The sequence below is a fragment of the Penicillium chermesinum genome (genome assembly GCF_028974085.1).
Source record: "Penicillium chermesinum strain IBT 19713 chromosome Unknown utg000003l:1.0-5111272.0:1.0-5115320.0, whole genome shotgun sequence".
Classification (NCBI taxonomy): Eukaryota; Fungi; Ascomycota; class Eurotiomycetes; order Eurotiales; family Aspergillaceae; genus Penicillium; species Penicillium chermesinum.
The window spans coordinates 2,169,873-2,189,786 of NW_026695313.1; the positions used below are offsets into that span (position 1 = coordinate 2,169,873).

Sequence of the window (19,914 nt, forward strand, 5' to 3'; positions counted from 1 at the left end):
ATCGGCCATGTATTCAGTGTTCTACACCCGTGGAATGTTTATATGGCATATAGCGGCGTACACATTCATGTTGCCAATGTTTGGGAGGCAGTTAGAATTCACAATTTGTGCTGCTTTAAAACTGTACGGGACTGGCAGGAGATGGGGCAGGAGATGGCACAGGAGAAGGCATATCGGAGGTATCGGGAGCAGAGCTCAGGAAGTGCCATAAAAAGGGTCAAACAATGGCATTTGACACGATAAGCGCGTGTGAGGCCAGTGAGTAAGCTGATCAAATCTCATTCGACTCTTGGTCTCATGTCCTAACTATTTTACATCTGGCAATCCTCGCCCTAGATGTCGTGATCCTTGTCCTCATCGATTCTCCCTTTCACCGTCCTTTTCTATCGCCCGTCCGCCCCCAATACCTCTCTCCCTCAGTTTTTGAAATTGCCATGCTTGCGCACAGCTCCGCCACGAGTGCCACGCCGGGTCCCAAGCGTTGCGTTGGGGCGAACGTTGGCGCGCCCCAGCCGCCATGCGAGCCGCACGCTCCTCGTCCGACAAGTGGAACATGTTGGTGATTCCAACGAGGGCGCAGAACTCGGTGGTCTGGGGGTTGGTGTACTCGGGTGGGCCAACCTCGGTAGTAATGGGGACCTCTTCGTTGTAGATTGGTGCCGTCCGCTTGAAATTCTCGGGAACGTCCAGCTTGTTCTTCTTCACAACGTTCTGGTCAATCCACTCGGCCGCGGAATCAAGCTCCTGCTTGTATCCTGCATCTCCAAGGTTGGCGGGAACGACAGCGGCGGGGTCTCCAAGCTTCAGCTCGTGGGCGAAGACACGGGTGATGGCAAGCCACTCCTTGTCGTAGCGCAAGCGGAAGGGGCGCTGGTACTCTTGAGCGTTCCCAGAGATTGGGTTCAACTCAAGCAGTTCGACAAACGGGTCGCGACCGCCTGGCTTGTCCAAAGCCAGGAACTTGGTCTTCCGATTCCACACACCCTCCGGGACCTTCTTTGGTCCTTGCTCTTGACGGGGAGGCGGGCGCGAAAGGCTGCCGGGAAGCTTGCTGCGAATGTCCTCAGTTACGGCTTGTTTCGCGGCTCGGTCTTCGGGACCCGCAATAGGAGCAGCAGGAGCACCAGAAGAAGAGGGGATAGTTGCGCCGGCAAGGGCCCCAACCAAGTGTCTCTGAGACAGGGGAGGAAAGGTCTCCCGGGTTGAGTGCTTTGCATGACCAGCACTATGTTCAGACGTAGTGGGCATCATCGCGATCTTCTTGTTAGAGGAGATCCCGAGCTAGAGCAGCTGCTGCTAGCGGATCCCAAGTCGACTTCTTCTTCATTAGCATGGGTCGAGTTACTTCGTGCTTCATCAGTAGGGGCAAAGGTACTTCGCGGGTTCTTGGCCCAGAATTCCTCGCGCAGCTTCTGGCCAATCTCCTCCTCAAAGTGGCTAGTCCTGGCACCAAAGCTCTGCCACGCGGAGAGGCGATCTTCGGTCGAACCGGTGGCCTTCGCAATGGTGTTGGTGAAGTTGCGCGCGGCAAGCTTCTCCGTCTCCGTGAGCTCGACATGACTTCCGGGAGGAGCCTGGGCGACAGCTACTCGACGTACACGAGTTGGGTCGAGATCCGATCGACTGACAGTAGGGGATGGCCGCTTCTTTGTGGGCGCATCTTGGTCCTCCATCTCATGGCCTTCGATTTCGTAGGCCCATCCCTTTGGTTCACCGGGGAGACGCTTGGTCTTGGCCAGGCGGACATTGCCATGCGGCATCGTGAGGGCGTACCGGACATGTAAGTGTGCAGAGAACCAATAAGCAGGTCGAAGGTAGTCGAGAACCTCCCGCGCAGCTTTGCTACCCAGGGCGCCCTTGTTGGAGTCGTCCTTCAGGTGCTTCTTGCGACGGAACAGATCGGTGATATCGCCAAATTTCTCAATACCATTAGGCCAGTCGTGCGAGATGCCAACATCGACCTGGGTGCGCAGCTGCAGCAGCTTTCGAACATCCAGCTCACGGACATGGTAAATGCTTTGCACATCTTCGATGTTGTATGGGATGCGCTCGAAGTGTGGCTTGCGATAGTCATATCCCTTCCAGATGCCGGAGAGACCAGCAATACGAAGGGGACCCAAGTTCAGAACATTAGCAGCGCCCATGTAGTAGATGTTCGGGGCAACCCATCCGCCATAATACAATTCGAACAGATAGTTTCCGGCTTCATGGTTACCGCCACAGAAGATCGTCAAGAAAGGAGCGACACGCTGTCCCGAGTAATACTCATGAAAGTCTCCAATCTGCTTCCACTTGGGCAGAACAGACATGCATGCAGCGTCGTAGGAGTTTCGAAGGGTCTTAAAACGGTAAGTCAAATGGGTCAAGGAAAGACAGTGGAAGGGGAGATACCTGAAAGTCACCACCGACAATAACGCAGTCCACCGAATCCCAGTTGCGAGATGCCATTTGCGCCTTCACATTTTCGTAGATTTGATTGAGAGATCCATGGCCCTATGAAGCAAAATCAATGTTAGATTCTTGTCGATGAAATCACGCCTCGTGCATCGGAACAAAGGGTGACTTACACAGCCAACAGTCGCAACGCGGACAGACATTTTGGTCTAGAGACCAAGGAATGGGGTTGAAGGTAAAAGGGGAAGTAGGAGAAAAATAAAAGGGCAGCAGTAAAATAGCAGGCCTGCAGCAGAAGATGGACACCCAGTGAACAGGTGAACACAGACCAAGGCCGGCTCCTAGTAGTGGGACTGGGCACAAGCCTCAAGGTGCCTGTACTCAGTTGTAAAGAAGGGTGGGGGGAATGAAAAGAGGAGAGAAAGAAACACGGTAGAAGAGGTGATATTATAGCTGCTGGTGGAAAAGGGCGGTGGGGTACAGAGCAGTGAATGTAATGAATGCTGAGTGAATGAGTGCACCTTCACAAGAGGAGACAGTTGCGTATGGCTTGGCTTCACCATAAGCCAAACCTGTAGACTCCAGGACGTGAGAAGAACAAGGCTGTAAGAACTAAGCCTTTTAAAGAAACTCAGTTGGAATCAATCTTCCACGCACCCGCCGTGGATGTAAGGCTTGGAGGGTCAGGGATGTAGTTCTGGAGATTTCCCTTTTAGGACTCGAAGACTCCCGGCCCGCAATTTCACTTTTTCACCTTGGCGCGTTTTGTCTTTACAATTTATCGAATCTAGCACATTCCCTATTGCCTCCCAAAACAAGGAAAACCAGTAAAATGCCACCAGTTGAGGCACCCCGGCTCCGCTTTTTGCGAGATGCGTCGGATTGGTTGAATTTACAGAGTCCGTCGACGTCGGCGCACCTGCTGGGGGTTCATACGCAGATGCTCCACGAGGACTTGAAGCCGTTGAACGCCCGCGAGCAAAAGCACCACTGTGGGGGATGTGGTAGTATTTGGCAGGCAAAGTGGCGCAAAGTAACTCGAGTGTCTGAGACGCGAAAGGGAAAATTGCGAGGGAAGAAACCAAAGTTAGCGGCCAACGGGAGCTCGCGTGGAAGCGCGACAATCTATAAATGCTTGCGCTGTCAGCAACGTTCCATCTTAACTCGTCACAAAGGCACACCGAAGGCGGCGCCCAGAACTGCACTCACCCCTGCGACTCCGTCTTCGAAGATAATTGCACTTACTGCTTCCACGTCCACGTCCACTACCCCAGCGCCCGATTCCTCTTCGTCTGCCTCACAGGATCTCACTAAACCCGCGGAGAACGCCGGTAGCAAGAAGAGAGCCAAGGCGCGAAAGCAAGGAGGACTACAAGCTCTGCTTGCCTCAAAACAACAATCTGCGCCGTCACTGGATCTTTTTGACTTCTTGCAATGAGCTTCAGCTTCGGAGATCGGCCCCACCTTGTTCCGAACAGGACTAGCGCGGGGAAGATGCTCCAGGCATCCCAAGCTGCCCACCGATCACAGCTCCCTGACGGTCTGGACAAGCCACTAACCCCTGTGATCGCCAGGATGTCTGTCTATTCGAATGATGCAGAGCATGACCCTTTGGCCGATGAGCTTCGGGAGACCTCCCTCGTTACCTTGGAGGCTTTGATAAGTTCTTGCAACCAGCAGCTACAGCCGTACCTTGTCAACACCACAAATGCCGCCTTGCGATCCCTTAAGTACGATCCCAATGTTGCTGAGGCCGAAGATGACGAAGAGATGGGGGGAATCGAGGATGACGGAAGTGAAGACGACGCGACTGAGGACCCCGACCTCGAAGACGACGAGTTCGACGACTTTGAGGAAGAGGGCGGATACAGCGACGTGGACGATATGAGTTGGAAGGTTCGCCGATGTGCGGCTAAGCTCCTCCATACCCTCATCTCGACCTACGGCCGCAGCAAGGCTCTGGAAGACGCTACATTGTACCAGGAGGTCGCCCCTGCTCTTATCGCCCGTATTAGCCGAGAGCGCGAGGAAAGCGTGAAGCTCGAAGTGGTGCACACTCTGACTGCCTTGGTTCGGAAAACTAGCGAAGGGTCAGCAATTTTCAGTTCAGATGGGGTGTTTGAGTCTCTGAGCGGTTCTAAAAACTCCCGCAAGCGTCGACGCCAGGACAGCGATGCCAGCATGGTTGACTTCGAACCAGCCGCCGGAACTTCGTCAGCAATCGATTCTCCAGTCGTCCCATCTTCGCCCAAGTCCGGGCCGCAAGCCGACCTCGCTCGGTCTGTTCCTCTCATCGTACAGAGCCTTATCAAGGCATGGAAGCAAGCTTCGATGCCTTTGCGCCAGGCGGCGATCGTCCTGCTTAAAAGCCTTTCCCTTGTTCGATATGGAGGTTTGGCGGATCATCTGCAGCAAATCGAGAATCTAATTGCCGATGCATTGAAAACATCCTCCCTCTCCGGCAGTCTAGCGGCCCATTCTGGTGCTGCTGTCAGTGCCGGCACGCTCCAGATCGAAACCTTAAGCCTCATTTCCACGATTGCCGGCACACATCTGTCAGATGCCTTGCTTCCATTTCTCATTGCTTTGATCCCAGGCGTGGTCGAAGCCGTCAACGACCGAAATTACAAGGTCAGCAGCGAAGCCCTGGCCGCCGTGGAGCAGATTGTCAAGGCCCTCACTCCTCCACGGGTGTCCACCAACACCCCCGAGGTCGCCGTGCAGCTGGAAAAGCTTTATGATGTTGCGCACGCTCGGATCACTGACACCAGTGCCGATTTGGAGGTCCGAAAACGAGCCATCCATGTGTTTGGCGTGATCCTGGCTCGCACCTCGGGCGAGCGTGGCACGGAGTACCTTTCCACTGAACGTCGTTCCAAGGGCCTTGACATTCTCGTCGATCGGGTTAAGAATGAGACCACTCGTCTGGCAGCGGTCCGTGCGATTGACGATGTTGTGGTACTAGCCAACCGACCGGAGGATGTGAGCAGCGAATCTGTCAACGAAATTACCATTGAACTGGGGTCCAACCTGCGAAAGGCCGATCGTGCGCTTCGCAGCTCTTGTCTTGAAACCCTACGGAGTACTGCTATGAATCCCCACATCCGAAGTCATATCACACCGGCCACCATGCGCAGCTTGCAGGGTTCCCTCCTGCCTCTTCTACAGACCCCGGACTTCCACCTCCTCACACCCGCTCTCATCATCATGGCCAAGCTAGTCCCAGGAAATGGCAAAACGCTGGTGAATGCTGATATGATATCCGCAATCTGTACTATCGTTCGCCAGCGACTCGTGGGTACGGTCTTGAAAGCCTTACTTCTCCTTGTTAAGGTTATTGGTGAAGAAGGCGTGGGAAAGGACTTGATGGCCAGTCTGTTGCAAAATGTCGGCATCACGGGCAACTCCTCTGTCGTTGGCCGGGCCATTGGCACCCTGCTAGTGCACGGTGGTCCCGACATCGGTGTCACCCAAGAGGACTTCTCTCAAGAACTACAGACCGCCACGGACGGCAGTCGAAAATGCCTGGCTTTGGCTATTCTGGGCGAGATTGGCTTGCGCATGGGGACGAAATGCTCCCTCTCGCCAAGCGTCTTCATTGAACACTTCAGCTCGCCATCTGACAACGTTCGTCTATCTGCTGCGACCGCTCTTGGCAATGCCGCTGCGGGGAGCGTCAAAGAGTATCTACCAATCATTCTCAAAGGTCTCACTAAAGCAAATGACCAAAGCTACTTGCTTCTGCATTCAGTCCGTGATCTTCTCCAGCATACCGAGGTCCGTCCCGAGCTTGCCCCTGCTGCGATGAAGTTGTGGCAGGCGCTCCTTGCAGTCTCTGAAGAAGAGGAGAACAGGGCCGTCGGTGCTGAGTGCATCGGGCGACTTGCACTTATCGACCCCACGTTCTACATTCCTCACTTCCAGGAGCACTTGAACACCTCCGAGCCTGGAATCCGTGGAGTTGTCATTTCGGCCTTCCGCTTCACGTTGACCGATTCGAGCGATGCTTATAATGATGTCCTGCGCCCTTTGATGGTGCCTCTTCTCATCAGCATGCTGGCCGACAAAGATCTTGGCAATCATCGTCTGGCGCTGACCACCCTCAATTCGGCGATCCATAACAAGATGGATCTTCTCATTCCTTTCCTCGGCGACCTCCTTCCAGCTGTATTTGGTGACACTCATATCAAACCGGAGCTGATTCGAGAAGTGCAAATGGGCCCGTTCAAGCACAAAGTCGACGACGGTCTGGAGTTGCGAAAGGTAGGTTTGTTCCAACTTCTCACTATGTATCCGTTGCTGACCTTTCTGTTACAGAGCGCCTACGAGACTCTCTACGCGTCGATGGATACCTCTTTCTCGCAGTCGCATACATCCGACTTATTTGATCGTGTCATCGCCGGCTTAGAGGACGAGCAGGATATTCGCACCGTCAGCAACCTCATGACATCTAAACTTATCGCTAATGCGCCCGAAGAGACCGAGCGCCGCCTTGATGCTCTGTCGGAGCGCTACCTCGCTATTTTGTCCTTCAAGCCCAAGGACAACGCTGTCAAGCAGGAACTCGAAAAGGCGCAGGAGGCCTCCCTGGGTATCATCAAAATCACCAAAGAACTGAGCAAGGCCTTTCCCAATGCAGAAAACTCGGGCGAATTGCACAAATGGAGTGGGTACATGGACTATGTTCGGAAGAACTTCTCCTCGCAGTGGCTTGCCCTGGAGAACGAAGCCTGATCGGACTTAGCGCCCTATCCTTTTCTGTTCTTTTATTTATTTTTGCATGGCTAGGATTGTGCACCCTTAGCTCGAGTTATGAATCGATGAATAAAAGCGCGTGTGGGTCCTAGTCTCCCCCACCCGGGATCGAGTAGAATTGTGCCGGCAGGCAACCTCCACTAGGGGAACCAGAGAAATTGCCATTACATGTAGAAACTACTCCGTACTGGGCAGAGCAACCTGAATCACCCGAATCACCCGAATGCAAGAAAAAGCTTCTTTGGAGAATGTGGAGATCAGGCGACCGGGATAATCTCTACACGGGGATCTAAGTAGCTTGATCCAACGGCAGGATCACTATCCCTTCGACATGTCCCCCACATACCAGGGAGCCACACTACCGTAGTTAGCAAGGAGTCCGAGAATCAGGATGATTCGGAGAAACCGAGGTTCTCGGAGTGTTATGATCTGTAGAAAGGGGGCTCCCGCTCCCGCAGGGTTCCGCGACAGTAAGCCCTGGTCCCACTGGGCTGAAGTCCGATCATGATCTACCGTGTTGGCTTGAAACAGAGACATAAACTATGATAGCCTGTTGGTGTTATAGTACCCTGCAGTAACTCAGCATGGGTGATAAATACCCTGAACCCGCTTAACAGAATTGACCCATGAACGGAGCCCCCAACACCGAGCACGCCATACCGAGGATGATTACAGCCAAAATAGGGGCTATAACGGGGTCCATACGGTCAGCTGGGCTGAACCGTCGGTGACTTCAAGTTGAAACCAAATTCGCCACTGGATCGGATCCTGCGAGCCACCTCGCGGAGAAAATATCCGCAGAATACACGGGAGCTCTACGTCTGTGCATTGCCAGTTCTTACCTCCGTATGCGTAGCTGATCCACGCTTTTACAGGCAAGACCAAAACAAAAGGCGAGAAGATAGAGATTCGAAAAAAAAAGAAAAAAAAGAAAAGAAAAAGTAAAAGGAAAAGGAAAAGGGAAAGGAAAAGAACCAAAACAAAAACTAAGCTAAAACTAAAAACCATCAAAATGAAAATAGAAATAGAAATGAGAAAAAAAATATGAAAATTTGGCTTGAACTCCTAATGGGGTAACCTGTATGTATGTGGGGAAATTTTACTGCGTACACATTTCGCTAATCCCGAGTCTAGAATGCGTACCAAATGAGTGGAACGGAACAAAGGGGTTGTCAACATTGGTAATTACAACTGTACAAGCCCGCTTGCCAATTTCTAAACTCGACCCATTCAGGGCCAGGGGCGAGGTTTGACAGCCTCAATAACAATGAGGCAATTTCTAGCGAGGAATTGCTGATTGGCCACTTTTTACGCTCGGGGACCTTCATAGCTTTTAAGGCCCGTCTCACCTTCAAAGCCCAGGGAGGCTTAGGCCGCGCCGGACAGCTAAGGTGTTCGGGCTTGTGGATGGAATATTCCATTAGTGAATTTGGACTCTGTAACAAGGCCGTACCTGCAATGAAAGGAGAAAATCTCTCAGGGAATAGTGCAACTTTAATCACGGCAGCCAAGCTTTAAGCGATACCTGGGCTAAACCTAGGACCGCTAGACCAGGGCCCAATCCAGCCCCCTTTCAGGGTTAGCGCAGGGTCGCCGCTGCACATTTGGGTCGCATGGACCCGGCTATGTCGCCCGCTTGCCCAGCAGTGATTGGCAGCATCCAGATATGTAGTATTGAGCCTACCCAAATGGGGAAAACGCCCTTGTGAGCCCTGATTATTAGCTCATTATTCCACTGTAACTAACATACATGGCTTGGAGGCTGATGCCTGCAACACTAGTACGGAAGATGGGGCTCTATGCGTTGTGCCTCCTTCTCTTCTCTCTCTTTCCTTTTTGTCCCCCTGTGCCCTCGCAGGACCAGAAAAAATTTCCCTCGGTCTCATCTGGTGCAACGAGGAATCACGGGCTTCACTCTTTCTAGTATTCCGTTCTCTCTTTTCCTCCTTCCTGAAGAAATGGTCTCTGGTCCTGCCTAGGCATATTCCCAGGATCTTTCACCATGGAGTTCAAAGCAAGCCGTTGCAAGACCCTCGGCCGTATCCTTCTCTCACCAAGCTCATGGGTTGACACTTACTGGCCAGCATCGCGGAAGTACTGGTTCTCTTTGCTGTTCATCGGCGTGATCAGCGCGAAATCTCTCCGCATATACTCCCATCTCACTTCTCTCAGTGTCGATCGTTTCCTTCTTTGGGGCCCTACCTTTTTTATTCAAGATGCTGTTTGTATACTTATTGCTCTGGCGCTCTGCCAACAGTTCGAGCGGAGATGGGTTCGTGCGCTGGTCGCCATCGAGACAATCTTGGCTAGGTATGGTCCTGCAAACTAGGAGGGTTTATCCCAAGAGGAACTAACATTTCCTCCCTCCCCATCTCTAGCATAATCATTTCTGGCCTCGCTGCAGCAAATATTTCCTTTTATACTCAGACTGGCGCTGAGATTCACTGGCGACAGGCCCATTACTTCCACCGCGATGCCGCTTCCATCAAAACTCTACTGACCGGCCTGACCGGTGTTGTCATTGGCGAGATCCTCTTCGGTGCTCTCGCCTATCTCACCACCCCATACCTGTTCGATTATGTCCACCACGCAGTCTCTGCCGTTGGAATGGCCGTCGCACCCTTGTTCAAATGCTGGAAATCTCGAGACCGGAAGACGAAAGAATCGCCATATGAACAGGTTGCCATCGAAGACTGGGATGAGGAGACCAACGGGTCGCACGAAACCTTCTCCCGGAGCCGACAGCCCCCACAAACCACGTTCACGCGCCACCCATCGATCTTGCTGCGTGTTGTCGCCGTCTTGGTTGCCGTCTACGTCCTGATCCTTCGTTGTATTCGTCCGTCGGATACTGCGTACAGCTTCCTCTCGCAGACGGTGGCCCTTTCCCCCTTTGAGAAGCCTCCAAGCCGCAGCCAGTCCTCTTCATTCGAACTCCCTCCGATCTCTGGTGATTACAGCTGGCTATACAATCACACTGCTGTTGGCCCCACCCCTCAATTTGATTGGCTTCCCTTGCATGAATTTGCTGGATTCCGAGACTGGTACGGCGGTGCTGATGGTACAAGTGGACATCATTATGATCCGAAACTCGACCCGTTGCACATCTCTAATCTTGAGAACGACCTCATCGAGCCTTTGCGTGAAACTCTCAAGAAGGGAGGGATCAAGATCAAGCACGTCTTCCTGCTCAAGCTGGAAAGTACTCGGGCGGATGTATTCCCTGTGAAGAAGGAATCACACCTTGGCGAAATCATCACCGACTCATACTCTGGTCACATCCCTGAGGATGTGGAAGAGAGACTCGCTAACTTGACTCGAAATGCAGAAAGGTTCACCGGCGTTCAGTCTGGCTTCGGTAAGCCGGACGACCGCTTCCAGCCGCGTGGTGGCATATACGCAACTGACGCACATACGGGCGGTACCTTTACGCTGAAAAGTATAATCGCCAGTGTGTGTGGCCTTGCGCCCTTGGTCGCTGATTTCAACCGCGAGTACCTTCACCATATCTATCAGCCCTGCATGCCCCAGATCCTTGGCGCCTTGAACAACGTCATTCGCGAGCACAATGAAGAAAGCGAGCAGAATGAGGGGAGCAAACAGAGTGAGGGAAACCAGACCGACTACAGATCCTGGCCCTGGTACTCGACGCTGATGCAGAGCATCACCGATAACTACGACAACCAGAACCACCTCATTCCAGCTCTGGGCTTTGGCGACAAAATCACCGACGAGAAAATCACCGAGGATTGGCAGAAGAAACCCGGGCCTGCCCCCGAGCCCTACAATTTCTGGGGATACCCAGAGCATTTCTTAAGAGAGTACTTTGCAGAAACCCTGGCTAGGGCGGAACAGAAGAAGGAGCGGGTCTTTATTACACACCTTACCGGTCAGACTCATCACCCATGGGACATGCCTGTCGGTGAAGAGTACGAAGAAATGATCTCGCCTGGCGTCTTCAATATGAATCGCAAGATCAATCGGTATCTCAACACGATCGGCGTCGCCGACCGTTGGCTAGGAGAGATTATGGAAGTTCTTGACGAAGCCGGGGTCGCTGATGAGACCCTGGTAGTGATGGTTGGTGACCAGTAAGTTCTCCCCTGGCTGAAACATCCTTCGCGATAACCTGGACATTGCTGACATAGACAAAGTGGCCTGTCTGTCGTCGAAGATGGCGGGGTTTCCGCGTGCGATAACCCCCATGTCTCAAACTTTCACGTCCCCCTCGTCTTCTCTCATCCCAAACTACCCCAGATCAACATCGATGGCCGCGTGACCTCATTACAAATCGTGCCCACCATCCTCGACCTTCTGGTTGAGTCAGGCTCGCTAGACGAGGCAGGAACACGCGTCATCAAGGACTTGCTCCCACTGTACGAAGGCCAGTCCATTATCCGGGATCTCGTTCCCGAGAAAGACGGACTCCTGAGACTGGCAATTCACTGTCATGAACACCGGAGCCACATGGCTTTCTCTGCGGTCGGCACCCAAACCCTATCGTCTCGTCATCCCACTTGTCCCCGATGTCGAATGGCGTTTCTCCGATGTTAGCATCGATCCATATGAGCTCCACAGCTTACAATCATTCAACATCCTCCCTCTCTTGGATGAGATTGAAAAGGTACATGGCGCTGAAGCTCTTCAATGGACGAAAGACGCTGCCCATATTGCTCAGTGGTGGGTCTCGGAGAATTGGCGACGCTACGAGTACATCCCAGAGAACAACTGATTGTTCTGATGGGGGAACCCTTGCCTTTCTTTTTCGACTGAACATACTTTCCTATATCCATATTGAAACCGGCGTTTGGGGGAATGGAGCATAAGCATCATCTGTACATCATACATCGCATAAAGGAACTATCACACACCATGGAAGCTCTCCGAATTGACCCATTAGCGTTTTTGCACGCCATACTGTGCTCACAATTGATCTACGCATGGCCCTCTAATGTTCTTTAATGCACACAATCTCCGAACTAGGAATCGTAATCCAAGCATCGACATCCTCCTGCCACTCCTTCCACGTCTTCGAAATCCGCTCCAAATCCTCCACGCCCGCCAACTCCCCCTCCAATGCCGTAGTCGCAAAAGACGACTTCAGCGCCCGCTCCTGCCACGTCTCCCCCACCACTTCACATCCTCTGCACCGGTATAAACCCACGAGGTAACCGAAGACTTATATTTCGGAAGCCCGGCCTGCCTCGCCCACGAATGCATCATGCGTCCCGCATTCGGCTCAGCCCCATTGTACCGCCCCACCTTCTGATACAAATCCATCCACGCCCTCAACCCCGGCAACTCAGGAAACCACGCAAAACTTCCATAATCCGCATCCCGCGCCGCCACAATGCCCCCCGTCTTCACCACCCTCTTCATCTCGCGCAACATCCCCACCGGATCCGCCACATGCTGCAGCACCTGATGCGCAAAAACCACATCAAACGTGCCATCCGCATACGTGAGTCCATTCCCATCCCCCTCCACAAACTCAACATTCGTGACGCCACGCTCGGCTGCTAATGCGCGGCCCTTGGCGAGGACATCGCCCACCCGCTCCAGACCCGTAACATGGCCCTCGGGGACGTAGGTGGCCAGGTCCACGGTGATGGTGCCGGGGCCGCAGCCCAGATCGAGGATCTTCATGTGCGGCTGCAAGTAGGGCAGCAAGAAGGCCGCTGAGTTCTGGGCCGTGCGCCAGGCGTGGGAGCGGAGGACAGAGGCGTGGTGCCCGTGGGTGTAGGTGGCTGCTTCGGTCTTTGAGATCATGTCCAGCGTGAGTGCAGTTGATTGATCTGTAGAATTTGCAGAAAATAGAGGTGGAGTGTAGAGAGAACGGAGTTATGACTGAAACCTTGTTCTATTTAGATTTCTGTATTCGTGGAACAAGTGTGCTTGGGGGCTGGTTTATATGTCTTTTGAGATGGCGCTGAAGCACTGTAGTTCGATGGCCGATATCGGTTGCAGCTGCATGATACTCGCGGGCGAGCGCTCAGCTGGCGAATTATGTATATTTAACAGGCGAGTTGTCATTGGCGAGTTGACTGTGGAGCTGGATTGCTGGGAGTGTTGCAAGCTTCGTTTGTGGCTAGCCAGGATACTCATCTCGACTTTTGATTGAGTTGCTCGTTCTATATTCATCGTGAGCTGAAGCTAGAGTAACATTTCGATCAGAAACATTCATCACATTACAACTCGAATCGATGTTCTACATTTTACAGCGATAATACCATTGATCTATCATGAAATTATTATTCACCTGTTACTGCTTTTCGGTCTGGCCTTCATACTCTGCGCCCCAAAGCTAGATACCATAATCCATACCTCACCCCGGTATCGGACCCCGCACATGGCACATCTATATCCACTTGCAGAACAAAATAGAGTAGCGGACCAATATTTGCCAAAACACAGGAGTCTGAGAGATCAAAAAGATGCGATTATTCGATACGTATCTATGGGCATGCCTCCGGCTTCGGACCTTTCGTTCGAATTTTTGGTAAACGCCGCTCAATGCTTCAATTATACTCGTTCATTCTGGCCGAACTCGCATATCCACCTGTCACAGATCGAGATATCTGATCTGGCGAATACGTCTTCGAGATACTCATAGCTTCGCTAATAGCCCTCTTTAACCTCTCAATCGCCTCATCACTGACTTGATGATGTAGGGAGATTCGCTCGTCCTGCAATTTCACATCATGTTTCCTGCACTGGTCCAGCACCACCCCCATATCGATCCCAGACTTCTGAGCGTCGATGAAAAAGAAGTTCGTATCAACAGGAATCTGCGGAATGACCCCAAGAGCCGCTAGATCCGCTTCGAGTCTCTTCGCCTTCAGATGTGTCTCCTTCATCGTCGGCCAAACGTCCTTCAACGCAACGAGCGCAGCAGCCGTCAAAACTCCCGCCTGTCTGATGCCGCCACCCTGCTGCTTCCGCAACCATCTCGCCTGCTTGATATTCGCCCTGGTACTCGCCAAGACTCCCCCGACCGGGCACCCCAGCCCCTTGGAGACACACATCGACACTGTATCGAAATAGCGACAGTACTCGCTCAACGCCAGACCCGTCGCAGCGCTAGCATTCCACAGCCGGGCCCCGTCACAATGGACCTTAATGCCATGAGCGCGCGCAAACTCGGAGATCCTCCTGATTTCCTCTAGCGGGGTCAACACCCCTCCAATCGTCACCTCAAGCGAGATCACCCTCGTCGGCGCGGTGTGGATATCCTCGCCCAGAACAACCCACTTCTTCACATCGTCCAGGGTCATGTAGATCCCATTCGCAGGATGGACGGGGGTCACCATCGCCTGCGACAGAACGGCCAGGCCGCAGCCTTCTTCTGCGTAGACGTGCGCGCGGTAGTCGCAGAGCACGGAGTGCGGGGGCTGGGTGAGATTCACGCGCACGCCGATCTGGTTGCCCATGGTGCCGGAGAGCATGAAGAGGGCGTCTTCCATGCCTGTGAGGCGGGCGATTTCCATTTGAAATTCGGTTGTTGTGCTGTCTTCTTGGTATACGTCGTCGCCGAAGGTGGCGTTGCCCATTGCGGCGAGCATGGCTGGGGTTGGGGTTGTGAAGGTGTCGCTGCGGAATTCATTGGATGATCTGGATGATTCGCGGGAGCCCATTTTTGGTCTGGGGCTATTGCGGAGAATGCGCTTTTTTGAAAGGAGCTGGCAATAGTTACTTAGTGCAGCTTGACTCATTGGGTTTATGCGTCGAGGGGAGTTTGTCTCCACATTTTCAATATGGGGTTGGCGGTTGGATCCGTGGCAGGTCTTATCGCCCTTCATCTCCACCGGGCTATTCATATTTGATATTAACTAGACACTCGCTGCTTGTGTGGAGCGAGTCTATTTATCAGTGGCATGAGGTGTGGATTATTCAAACCGTCAAAGCCTGGTATTGAGCATAGGGACGGAGATTTAGAGGCTAAACATACTGCATCAGAGACGAGCCTGGATTGAAAGGATACTCTGGTGCTATTCTAATTTTTCATGTTTCACCAAATAGAAGACCACCCTCCGTTGGAGAGACGATCGAGTCTCTCTTGCGTACACTGGAAGCACTCTGGCAGGCCCGTATCATTCCAGCTCTGCCCGAGAACCAGCTTCACAACACCGGGCGCGCAGGTGAAGATCCGCGCCATTCCTATGACACATTAGTGAGACGAGCTGTAGAATGCGGCAATATCGAGAGCACTTACCATGCCCATTGAATCCAGCACAGACGAATTGACCAGGCAATGATTCAATCGCACCTACCAAGGGGACAGAATCGGGGGTCATCGCAATAATGCCAGTCCATGAGTGACTCAAGCCCTCTCCATGTGCAGCGGTCTGTGAGCCAGATTGAGGGAAGATTTCACCGAAATGACGGAGAGCATCTTCAGCAATCTCTTTGTTATACCCACTATCGTCCGTGCTGAAGCGGCTGGCCAGCGTCTCAGGGCTCAACGTCGGGTTTGACCTGGAGACTCCTAGGATCATGGTCCCATCCCCCTTCCGCTGTATCAGAGAGTAGAAGTGATACAGACTATAGCGTAACGAGAAAGTATTCTGGAGAGCCCCCGCTGCTGCGAAAGCCGGTGTTGGAACTAACGCATGCGCCTGCGCCCTATTGGGGGTTATAACGGACTCTAATTGAGGCAGTAAGAGAGCCGCATGCGCATTGGTACAGTGTATGACTTTTTCTGTCGTTATGGTACCCCGAGGGGTATGGATATCCCACAGACCTGGCATCGCGCTATTGGCCTTGATCTCCTGCGCTGGGCAGAAAGTGAACAGTCGGGTCCCTCTTCCGATCACTGAGTCCAAGAGGAATTGCGCAAGCTTTGCCGGGTGGCTGGAGCCCGCTGGCCATTCATATGCTGCAATAGCACCTGGGACTTTGGTGCGGGCCTGTGCATCTTCGCCAGCAAAGTATTTGATGTGGGAGACATCGCCACCTGCTTGTTTGTATGCCTCGAGGCTTTCGGCTTCGTATTCAGCAAACTCACGACTCATGCAGACATCAAATGTTGAGGTCCGGTGGAAATCGCATGGCACATCGCGCTTCTTCACGAACTCGTCAACTTTCTCGAGGACTAGCCGCTCATTAGCGACAATCTTCAGGGCTTGTTCCGAACCATGCACCTTTGCATAAGCGCTGAATCCTCGAAATGCGTCTGGGTAGCATTAGTGCGTGATTCCTTTCGTTGTCGGGAGTAGTCATACCTGGTCGGACATGGCCCGCATTCCGCGAACTCGCGCCGCTGGCTGCTTCCCGGGCTTCTAGGATGATAACGTCGTCCGCTTGTACGCCCGAGTCGAGTAGCTGGAATGCAGTCAAGCCCCCCGAAATACCAGACCCGATAACTACGTATTTTGCGGCGGTGGGAACCGCTAGATCGCGATTGGCGAACAGATGAGGGAATGCCCGCGTGGTCTGTTGCCAATAACTCAGACAGGGCGTCTCCCTCGGCAGGCTCTTGCTAGAGGTGACGTCGGACATGACGCTGGGAGGGGCCGTGTTCGTCCTACTCAGGGACCAAGTTTCCCTTGGATTGCTTGTTTTCTTTATAGCCGTTGGAATGACGAGCCTCGAGGGCCGATCATCGGGGTTGCTGCGGGGGATTCCACATCATCTCCGCCAGTTACACACTGCGGCACGAGCCGGAAATTTGCGGTTTGGGTTAGCCTTCTGTTATTGCAGGCCAAGCTGGCAAACGCTTATCTTGGACTCGGGAATCTCTATCAAACTTGGCAGGGTGACTTGTCCATGCGCTATCTTGCGCTATCAGTATACAATCGCAAACCCGATGGCAGGCCTTACTGTACTCCTCGGTAGATTCAATTCCAGATGCATTCAGCGCGCTTTGAATAACGAGACATCCCGTGTGGCTTGTATTGAGCATTGCCAGGTGATTCTATATCTCTCTTTCGTTCTCGCCGTGTCGTGAGTCACGCTCAGATATTTCCAATGCGACGGAAGCACGCCGGCTCCAGAAGCCTCATTACGCTATTGAAATTAAGCTAGAGGGACAGCGTACTTCTATTCCCTTCAAAGCAGATACTTGAATATCCCCTATAGCCCATTTCGTAGAGAAACGTCTGGCGAATACCACGGTAGTCTCTCTTTCCCCCAGCTTCTCGGTCGGACTGATCAGAGTGCCTGATGAAAGATATTGGACCCAAGAAAGCTTTTGTCAGAAGGCCTTTGGTATCGGAACAAGCAAAGGATAGGCACTGAATTTATTAGGCCACGCGACGGCGAAAGGGAGTAGGGATTGTTTTGGATGCTCGCTCGTGTGGTTCATTTCTGACTAGTATACACCCCCGTCTTCCACCCTCAGATCTCCCTTGGAGGTAACGAACGTTATCTTCTCTTAGCACACGGTACCACAAAGCGTCCGTATACTAAGCCAAGCAGCGAATGCATCACGCGGCTGGATCCTGATCATGCCTCAGGCAAATACTCTTTCTCGTCAAGCCCGATCATCGGGGCCCCTGGGGTTAATGCGGGGGAAAAGGTCTCTTATCTGCACGTCCTTGGCACGGGTGTCTCGCCTCGACCTTCTTCTGGCACAAGGACTATGTGAATGAAAGAGGGGTAAGCAATGTACCTGGACTTGGAGTATCTCCAGATGTCGGCGTTTTCACCGACGCTGCCCCCGACGATGGGATGATAGTCATTCCGTTGCAATTGGCGGCTGGAGGAAGGACCTCTTATCACGTGGAGATCTGCATGCCTTTTATCTTCCCATGGTCCAACGTCCAAGCGCGGACCCCTGATAGGAATAACGGTGTCTTCTTATCTGTTGTCTCTCTCCCAGCTTCCTGTCATTGAGACGTTTTCTCATTGAAACGTTTGGCTCGCCTGGAGATCTTACTCTCTACAATCCCCTGCCCTGCTGTACTATGGTATTCCGGGAGATCTTCCGCCGCGATGCCACCAATGGTGACGCCGGATCGACACATGAGCGATCTGCAGATGAGAAAGCTCTTGTGCGAAGGTTGGACATGTTCTTGCTGACCTTTGGTTGCCTTTCGCAAGGTGTGGAGAGAGTTGCCCGTTTGTGGTCCAGGAAAAAGCTGACCCTTCCATGTTAGTGATCAAATATCTCGACCAGCAGAACATCAATAATGCCTATGTGTCCGGTATGCAAGAGGACTTAAAGTTATATGGCAATGAGCTGAACCTGTAAGTCTTCAGCATACTCGGCATAGCTCAGAAATGAATACAGCTTACACGACCTAGTTTCACGACCTACTTTAATGTCGCATACTGTATCATGCTCATTCCTTCACAAATCATCCTTACTTATGTTCGGCCAAGCTTCTGGCTGCCCGGGCTAGAGCTCATTTGGGGCCTTCTCACTGGCCTAGTTGCTTTGGCGACAGAGGCAAAACAGATCTATGTCCTCCGCGTGTTCCTCGGCCTCTGCGAAAGCAGCGCATGGCCTGGCATGATGACCCTGCTCAGTAAGTCGCTTTTATGTGATCACTACAAGATATGCAATGTGCTCACGTTAGGCAGTGTACTGGTACACTCCGACCGAACTCGCCAAGCGCATGGGCTTCTATCATTCGTGTCAGGCAGTTGGCCAAATGATGTCTGGTGCCCTACAGGCCGCCATCTCCGATACGTTGGACGGCCACAGCGGGCTGGCAGGATGGAGATGGCTCTTCGTGATTAACGGTGTCATCACGGTGGTTTGGGGATTTGCAGGGTTCTTCATGATCCCCGATCTCCCAAATAAGCCCAACCCACGGGCCTTCTGGTTCGAAAAGGTGCACGCCGAATTATCACTCGAGCGGCTCGAGCGACACGGACGAGCAGAGCCAAACAAGATGACCTGGGCTGCCGTCAAGCGCACCTTTTCCGGCTGGGTCGTCTACTTCATTGCGGTGCTGTATATTGCCACCGTTCTAGGAACGTACGGCTACGTCTACTTCAATCTGTTTCTCAAATCGCTCCACAACCCCGATGGAAGTAGACGGTGGACCACGTCCGAAGTCAACGCGATTCCCATCGGTGGCTCGGCGATCAATGTAGTATTTGTGTGGATCTGGGCTCTGCTCTCCGATTATCTCCAGACCCGATGGACTCTGATTGTGCTTCAGGGGGTCATTGGCATCATCCCTGCATTATCATGAGCGCCTGGACTTCGAATCCCTCGTCCGTCCCGCTGTCGGGTGCGTATGCGGCATACTTTATCTCTTATATCTGTCTCGGAACTGCGCCTCTGATCATGGCGTGGCTCGCAGACATTATCCCGCAAGATCCCGAGTCGCGCTCGCTCATTGTGGGTGTGGCGGTTGCTGGCTACTACGCTATTTCGGCCTGGTCGCAGGTTCTTGTGTGGCCTGCGTCGCAGGCTCCGTATTACCGCTACGGCTGGCAGTCTTCCTTGGCGCTGCTTGTTCTTGTCATTATTATGACTTGTGCTTTGCGGTACATTGATGTGCGATATCTCTTACCGAAACGAGCGCTTTTCCAAGCGGCATTGGACAGTCAAGATGTTGGGCCTAAGGACCTTGCAGACGATCGTAGCGAGGGACCTCGTAAGCTTTCAGACCCTGATCGAAAGGTCATTGGGTCCTCGTCGATTACAGAGGTTTGAGGTTGATACGAATAAGCGCGAGCTTACCACTGAATGAGAAATGAATTATGGTTGATATATAAGGAGATGGAATATCTCATCCGAAGAATTGAAACGTGATTGTAGTCAAATATCCTGCCGGATGCCCCATCGCCTTATTGCAGAGCATTCCATCA

The 19,914-nt window shown here is 52.7% G+C and overlaps 8 protein-coding genes across 8 annotated transcripts; 3 read left to right on the plus strand and 5 right to left on the minus strand.

Moving 5' to 3' along the window:
* Window positions 1-354: 354 nt before the first annotated feature.
* On the minus strand, window positions 355-2,597 carry N7468_003734 (RNA lariat debranching enzyme; the record flags this gene model as incomplete). The annotated part of the gene is made up of 4 exons (XM_058473031.1): window positions 355-1,260; window positions 1,317-2,339; window positions 2,392-2,493; window positions 2,568-2,597. The coding sequence occupies 4 exons, from the start codon at window positions 2,595-2,597 to the stop codon at window positions 355-357; spliced, it is 2,061 nt and encodes a 686-aa protein (XP_058332034.1).
* Window positions 2,598-3,226: 629 nt separating this feature from the next.
* Window positions 3,227-7,128, plus strand: canA (putative cullin binding protein CanA; the record flags this gene model as incomplete). The annotated part of the gene is made up of 3 exons (XM_058473032.1): window positions 3,227-3,801; window positions 3,873-6,657; window positions 6,712-7,128. The coding sequence occupies 3 exons, from the start codon at window positions 3,227-3,229 to the stop codon at window positions 7,126-7,128; spliced, it is 3,777 nt and encodes a 1,258-aa protein (XP_058332035.1).
* Window positions 7,129-9,151: 2,023 nt separating this feature from the next.
* N7468_003736 (uncharacterized protein) lies at window positions 9,152-11,881 on the plus strand (the record flags this gene model as incomplete). Its single annotated transcript, XM_058473033.1, has 4 exons — window positions 9,152-9,459; window positions 9,528-11,240; window positions 11,304-11,533; window positions 11,583-11,881. 4 exons carry the CDS (start codon window positions 9,152-9,154, stop codon window positions 11,879-11,881), a joined length of 2,550 nt encoding a protein of 849 aa, XP_058332036.1.
* Window positions 11,882-12,097: 216 nt separating this feature from the next.
* On the minus strand, window positions 12,098-12,918 carry N7468_003737 (class I SAM-dependent methyltransferase; the record flags this gene model as incomplete). Its single annotated transcript, XM_058473034.1, has 2 exons — window positions 12,098-12,220; window positions 12,289-12,918. 2 exons carry the CDS (start codon window positions 12,916-12,918, stop codon window positions 12,098-12,100), a joined length of 753 nt encoding a protein of 250 aa, XP_058332037.1.
* Window positions 12,919-13,056: 138 nt separating this feature from the next.
* On the minus strand, window positions 13,057-13,290 carry N7468_003738 (uncharacterized protein; the record flags this gene model as incomplete). Its single annotated transcript, XM_058473035.1, has 1 exon — window positions 13,057-13,290. The coding sequence occupies one exon, from the start codon at window positions 13,288-13,290 to the stop codon at window positions 13,057-13,059; it is 234 nt and encodes a 77-aa protein (XP_058332038.1).
* A 377-nt stretch (window positions 13,291-13,667) lies between these two features.
* N7468_003739 (threonine aldolase family protein) lies at window positions 13,668-14,783 on the minus strand (the record flags this gene model as incomplete). The annotated part of the gene is made up of 1 exon (XM_058473036.1): window positions 13,668-14,783. The coding sequence occupies one exon, from the start codon at window positions 14,781-14,783 to the stop codon at window positions 13,668-13,670; it is 1,116 nt and encodes a 371-aa protein (XP_058332039.1).
* A 374-nt stretch (window positions 14,784-15,157) lies between these two features.
* On the minus strand, window positions 15,158-16,647 carry N7468_003740 (NAD(P)/FAD-dependent oxidoreductase; the record flags this gene model as incomplete). The annotated part of the gene is made up of 3 exons (XM_058473037.1): window positions 15,158-15,306; window positions 15,362-16,321; window positions 16,371-16,647. 3 exons carry the CDS (start codon window positions 16,645-16,647, stop codon window positions 15,158-15,160), a joined length of 1,386 nt encoding a protein of 461 aa, XP_058332040.1.
* Window positions 16,648-18,053: 1,406 nt separating this feature from the next.
* Window positions 18,054-19,759, plus strand: N7468_003741 (Major facilitator superfamily domain general substrate transporter; the record flags this gene model as incomplete). The annotated part of the gene is made up of 5 exons (XM_058473038.1): window positions 18,054-18,189; window positions 18,246-18,336; window positions 18,394-18,617; window positions 18,673-19,170; window positions 19,233-19,759. 5 exons carry the CDS (start codon window positions 18,054-18,056, stop codon window positions 19,757-19,759), a joined length of 1,476 nt encoding a protein of 491 aa, XP_058332041.1.
* Between the last annotated feature and the right edge of the window lie 155 nt (window positions 19,760-19,914).